General features: G+C 36.1%; 1 protein-coding gene across 1 annotated transcript in view; it reads left to right on the top strand.

Annotated features, from left to right (window-relative positions):
- Positions 1 to 7,049, top strand: part of lama2 (laminin, alpha 2) — a gene marked incomplete at its 5' end in the record, with an annotated part of 234,410 nt that overhangs the window by 148,336 nt on the left and 79,025 nt on the right. The window contains 2 exon segments of the mRNA XM_014015734.1: positions 1,244 to 1,375; positions 2,660 to 2,764. Coding sequence (XP_013871188.1) covers positions 1,244 to 1,375; positions 2,660 to 2,764 — 237 coding nt within the window.

Here is a 7,049-nt window from a genome sequence, read left to right as displayed (position 1 = left end):
ACAATAGGTGTTAATTAGGTGTGAACGATAGCCATGTGATGTGAGTATCAGTCACCTGGAGGCAGGACTCAAAAGCCCGAATTTTGCCTGAAACTCTCAGACTGAAGAAGTCTCTTGGAAGAGAGACGAAACGTTTCATTAAAGAAGAATCCATCCAGAGGACCTATACAATTTTTTTTTCCTTTTGATTTTCTACCTGGATTACTGAGATGCATCAGGACCATCCGTACCTTTATTTTAAACTAAACTTTGACTTAAACTGAGGCAGCACAAGCATGCACAGATCTGCATAGTTCCTGCTACTTCCTGTCTCTTGACCAATAGAAGAGGAGCTTACTCAAGAAGCTCCACCCACCGCATTTGCATAATGAAGCAGAAATGCATAAAGTAAAAACAGGAGACAGAGAAATGTAAAAACAACACATGGAAATACAAAGTTTTGTGGGAAAAATTATAAAACACATTTAAATATAATCGTTTAAGAGACAGATGTATCTACAAGTAAAGGGAAAACAAAATATATATATTTTTAAAACAGAAAAATGTAAATTAGTAAGTATATAGTTTATTGGAACTAAGCTGGAAAAATAAATATGAAAGTCAGTTAAATTATAAAACATTAAATTTAATTGTGTTTATTTATTTATTGGTCCATTTATTTATTTCTAATTATGTCTGATTCAGTTCTCCATAGAAAAATGTCCCAGCCTCAGTTTAACTGTCGATTAGTGAAATGGATCAGGTCAGTGTGGAGATGGGAGGTGCTGAAGACAACAGAATAAAAAGAAATAGGTCCAAAATCAAATATTTAGTTAATTACAGATTAGGAGGATATAACACAACATGAAAAAGCTGTACCACACAAATACAAATCCTTTTGTCACCTTACCAGTTAGAAGATTATTACTTTAGTTTTTAAAATTCCTCAAGTCAACTGTGACCATTTCAGAGTTTTTTTATCTGAAGGTTGGAATTCTTCTAAAACAAAATCACAACAAAAGTGTTTTTAGACATTCCAGACACTGATGGGTTTTTATGACCAATTTGTTTCAGACCTCCTGATATGTTAAACATCCAAGTTCATCTTTTAACTTCACAGGAGTCAGTCTGCAATAAGTCTCCATTTACTGAAGCCCCTCCAGGCTGTGTGTTAATCTATCAAATGTTTGTTGTGAATCAGTGAATGATAAACTGTCGACCTTAAAAGTTTTTTTTTTCCTGACGTCTTTGTTCTTGGAAACAGGAGTGCGGCTGCAACGTGATTGGCTCGGTGACCCAGCAGTGCAACGTGAACACCGGCTGCTGCTTCTGCCGCGATTCCTTCAGAGGCGAGAAGTGTGACGAGTGTCAGATCGGATACAGAGACTTTCCTCAGGTACGATGTCGACGTTAAAAATGTTTTCTTCTTCAAATCTCTTCATATGACCTCAGTTTGTTGAATTCTAAACTTCTGCTGTTTTTTTTCTATTTTAACGCTTACACTAAGCTGGCTTCCTTTTATTTAGAGAGTTTAAACTAAGATCACTTCAAGTTAGAAGAATCTGAATTTACATCAGTAAATCTTTATTTTAAATTATTAATAACTGGACTAATCTGACCCTTTAATTCCACAACTTTTTCTTTAAAGAAGACATATCCTGCTTTTAAATCCTCCTTTTTTCACATTTAAATCCTTCTTTTGGGTCTTTATAAAGTGGAACTGCAACGCTTTGGTCTGAATTCCTCCTTATTGCAACTCCACTGTAAATGTATTGTAAATCCAGACCTTACCAGATAATGTGATGTAATAATTCTAGAGCAGGGCTATTCAACTAAACTGCTCCGGGGGCCACAGTTAGTGCAGGTCAACAGCTGAGGGGCCGAATATCCAGCAATTTAATTTAGTTTAGTTTAATTTAGTTTAGTTTATTCATTCATTTTTATAAAAAAAAACATAAATTCTATATACAATAAAAATACAAATCATAAATGAAAGGCAGCAGAAGAAGAGAAAAAAATCTTAAATCTGCCCCTTTTCTAGAAAAATACATTTAAACAAAATAGTCTTCGAATAAAAAGTCATTATAAAATTAAACCAAGTATTACAAAGATCCGTTACCTTTGAAATAGTTTATTTTGCTGTATTTAATCATGAATACAACATACAGAACCCTATGTAATAAAAGTAATGATAATAAAACAACAAAAACACATTATGCCTCATATTTAACACAAATATTATTTTGACATCTCTGACTTACCAAATTTTTAAAACAATCTTATTTTCACTTTCATAGTTTTATCTTCAACTGCTTGTAGTTTTAACTGTCTTGATTGTTCATTTTCTGTAGATACCAAACATGTCTATGTTTAACTAAAATAACTTATTGTAGTAGAAAATCGGGGTTTGGGTTTAAGAGATGAATGAACCAATTGGTGGGCCAAAGTTTGGTCACTAGGTTGGATGTGGCCCGCGGGCCACCAGTTGAATATCCCTGTTCTAGAGACTCCAAATACACAACAAAATGCATTTAACAGCTAAGAAAGTGGATTTAGCAGGATATGTCCCCTTTAAGTGAACTTCAATCAGTTTGAATCATGTCTGGTTCTAAAATAGGAACTCCTTTGAATCCATTGTTGTCAGTAAAATCTTGACATGTTTGGTTCATGTTTCTGCCAGTGCATCCAGTGTGAGTGTGACGCTGCAGGATCAGACAGCCAGACCTGCGACCTGGAGAGAAAAATGTGTGCCTGCGCAGATCACACGGGCAAATGTAGCTGCAAGGTAGAGTATAAAAGCTCCTCTGCTTTTTCAAAGGGATGTTTTAATATGAATCGTTCTCCATTTCATCTTCAAGTTGCTCAGTATTAATGGAACTGTACTGGTCTCAGACACAAAGAGGAAGATTAGTATTTGTGTGGAAATAAAGCCAGTTTGATCATCGTAATCTGACAGATCATCAGCAGTGTGGCTCAGATCTTTTTGGTAATGCTGGGAAAATCTGTTTATTACCTCCGCCAAGGGCGAGGTAATGTTTTTGGTCGCATATTTCTCTCTGTCTGTCTGTCGTTCTGTCTGTGGACAACATTACTCAAAAACTTGTGGACGATTGTCATGACATTTTTACCACATGTAGATACTGGGCCAAGGAACACACCTTTAAATTTTGGTGATGTTCTGGATCACGATGCGGATACAGGAATTTTTTTTCCTTTAACACTCTGAGATCTGCAAAGCTGTGATGCTTTCACAGGGCTTCTGTAAAAAACAGTGAGCTGGATTGGACAGCACGGATTTCAAGCTTTATAAAAGTAATGTTAAAACCACATTTAATGATGATGATTTTTGCCATAATATGAGCATTTAGATAACGTTTTGTGACCAGGTAGTGCGTGACTGCACCATGAAACCTATTTTTCCCATTTACTCAAACACACCACATTTCCGAAACAACCAGTCAAACAGTTTGTCTCTGTTAGGCTTGTAAACAGAGAGCTGCCGGGCCTCAAAGTTTGGAGATGGGGGGAGCCAGGAAGCACTTTATAAAGAGAGTCAAACCATTACAAACTCATACAAGGGGATAAAACAGACGTTTTACATGGTGAAATGTGACTGATGAAAACTTAGGAGCTTAATCCCACACCAGTTTGACCATGAATAAAGTCGGGTGACGAGTCTGACTTTTTTTTTTCACATTGGACTCYACCRAGAAGAAATCCCGTGCATACTGCCTGCTTAAATGTTCACTACGTCAGAACTTATTCAGCAAATGTGTTTCCATCTCTGCTTTTGTGCATTAACTCTTACAGGACGGGGAAATTGGTCTTGGCGGAGGTTTGCACTCTCCGAGTGCTTCTAGTTCATCAATCCATCTATTTTATTTACCTTCTTTTCCTTTTTGAGGTTCTAGGGGAGCTCATCTCTAGCATCCATTGTGCTGCAGTTTATAATAGAACCAGTAAGCTCACATTGGTTCAAAAGTTTTATATGTTTGTTTTAAGGTACGAGAACTGTGTAGCTATTAAATTAAAGTTTTTATTTAACCTGTTTTACTATAAAGAGAGATTTAACAGCTCCCTGTTTTTGACTCGAAATGGAATAAAAATGCTCCCATTATCTACCTCGGCTAGTGTCAATTCAGCCTCAGAAAAACCAGACCAGCGGCTAACAATTTACAATTTCAATGTGTGTGGGCCGAAAAATTAGCCGTAGCTCTTTAGCATAAGGTGCTAATGAAAATATTAGCTCACCGTACTTCTGTCGACAGACAGGTTCTTTTTCAGCTTCAGTCCCAAAGACTACCCACAGCGGTCAAGGTATGACAGATCACAAAACCCGGACACGATCAACCGACAAAAAACAGGTCAGCTTCTCCAGCCTCCATGTTCCGGTGGATCTCGAGAGAAACAATCGACCGCTGCAGGCTGTCCTCCAGTCCTTGAAGCCGCCATTTCGACAACGCCAATTTCTGTCGTCGCACGAAAGCAGAAACACGTTGGAATAATGCCAGAAAAGTCTGCGTGTATGGTCGTCATAAATGATTTAATTCTGAGCAACAGGCAAACAGGACTCAATCAGGAAGCCCTGTCGGCTTGTCGCTGACACGTCAGCGGACACAGCCAATAATATACACCATGATAACATCATATGACGTGCTTATAACCAATCACAGATCGCCTAATATACTGTCCAGCCTATCACAGGGCTCCCAGCTCAAAGAGTGTCTTATCAAACAAGAGAGGTCAGTCCGTTGCGGAGTCCTGTTGTCTGGACCAACACAGATTAACATTGAACAAGTGACACAGATAGATAATTAGTCCATAACAGTGACCAATATATATAACGTCATATAAATATAAAGAATTTTATCCTCTCTTTAAGAAGGTAATAAAAAAAATCCTACAACTAAACATGGATATGAAAGAATAACTTTTACTGACACTTCTCATCTCAACTGTCACCTTGTCATCAGATACCATTTGGAAAAAATAAAGGCTTCACATTAATTCTTACACAAACACACATCATTTTCATGGCCTTTGAGGTTTTAGATCATAGTTGTCTTCCCCCGACAGGTTGACTGCTCGTCACTCAGCCGTTTGTCACCCGTCGCTTTGTTTATCTGTCATTTCATCTGTTTGAATGCTGCTTATTACACTGTGTCTACATTAAACAATGTAATGCTTTTTTTTCTGCCACTGGAAATAAAGTCCAGGCGTATTTTTTAGATATATTTTCATATTTCAAGTTTATAAGTGCTTCTAAGGAAACACTGCCGTATCCATTCTGAATAGTTTGATTTTCAGTTCCTTCGTAAAAATAAATTATAATTCTGATCAAAAGGACAATGAATGTGAATATTTATAGAAAAGTTTTGCAAAGCAAAACGAGAGTTCAGTCATGATCTACGTTCACACTGCAGGTCTTAATGCTCAACTCTGATTTTTTTTTAAAAATCCGATCTTTTGGCGTGAACATTCACATTACATTTTAAATGTGACCTGCATCAGACTCCAGTGTGAATGTTACACAGCGCTGATGTGACACACGTGCAGTAAAAAACGTGACGTCTTATTCAACTGCTGTTTGTTTACAGAGTTATCATGGATGCTACTTTTTGCACGTCGAATCTGAAGTTGTTTAATCTCAGAGCTGATTAAATAATTATCTGACCCTTGTTTAGTTCAGTGTTTATTTCTTATATGGGTGAGTGAATCGATCCAATGATGATACTAAATCGAGTCGTGTGGTTTAAATCTTGTAGCTCCATGCGTCTTCAGATACAGAACAGAAGTCCAGTTGCTTCATTTTTGTTCTTTTAATTAGGGCTGTGAAATTAATCGAGTTAACTCTGATTAATTTTAGTGCTTCATGGGCATGATTTAAAAATTTTAATCGTGAATAAAATTTACAATTACTTTACTTTGGCTGAATATGTAGGTTTGTATATTGCCATGCACTCAGTTCCAGGTCATGTTTGTAAATGAGAAGTGGTTCTCAAACAGTTTACCTGGATAAATAAAGGTTAAATAAATAAAATAAATTTTAAAAAATCCATGTGTAACACATTATGTACAGTTTTTTTTTCTTTTTGTCTTCTTATGGCTTATTTTATTTTATTTATTTATGTTTTGCTGACAACTGTGACCTTAGTATCTATCTTTCATTCCTCGTGTCATTTGGACTGAAAATCCTTGAATTTTTGATTTTAGCCTCATTATTCTGCACAAAATTTAACTGACTCAAATATGTTTGAGGCATTTTTTAGGTCCTGATTTTTGTTGTTTTTGTGCAATCGAGGTGATATTTTCATGATTTATTATTGTTGTATTTCTTAAGCACCAATTTTTTTCAAAATAAAGACATTAATTAATAACTCAAGTAATTTATTTTACCAATATACAATAAAGTTTTATATTAAGTTTAAGATTAATCGTGATTAATCGTGATTAATTTACAGCTACCTTGAAATTAATAGAATAAAAAATTTAATCATTTGACAGCCCTACTTTTAATTTTCCATGTCCTGGATGACTGAGAATCCACAGAAACATACGATCGTCACGTCCACCGTCGGTCTCAGACTGCATCAATACTAAAGTTACTTGTTCGATACTTTTCTTTCAGCACGTCGCTTTGTTCCAAAAATAAAACACTTCACTGGAGCATCCAGTCAGAGGCAGATTCAGATATAAACATTGATCATATCAGATCATTGTTTAATCGGCTCTGATTGCAGCAATGTTAGAATTGACGTGCTAACACGTAGCATCCATGTTTAGCTACTACTGTAAACAATGAGATGAATGTGAGGTCACATCTTCTGAGCATCAGGGCCGTATAGAGTTCACACTGGAGTCGGACAGAGGTCACATTTCAAATATAAGATACAGTGGGGAAAATAAGTATTTAGTCAGTCACCAATTGTGCAAGTTCTCCCACTTAAAAAGATGAGAGAGGCCTGTAATTGACATCATAGGTAGACCTCAACTATGAGAGACAAAATGTGAAAAAATTTTTGAGAAAATCATTTTGTCTGACTTTTAAAGAATTTTTTTGCAAATAATGG

The sequence above is a fragment of the Austrofundulus limnaeus genome, unplaced genomic scaffold, assembly GCF_001266775.1.
Source record: "Austrofundulus limnaeus strain Quisiro unplaced genomic scaffold, Austrofundulus_limnaeus-1.0 Scaffold133, whole genome shotgun sequence".
Lineage (NCBI taxonomy): Eukaryota > Metazoa > Chordata > Actinopteri > Cyprinodontiformes > Rivulidae > Austrofundulus > Austrofundulus limnaeus.
This window is presented reverse-complemented; position numbering and strand designations above follow the sequence as displayed.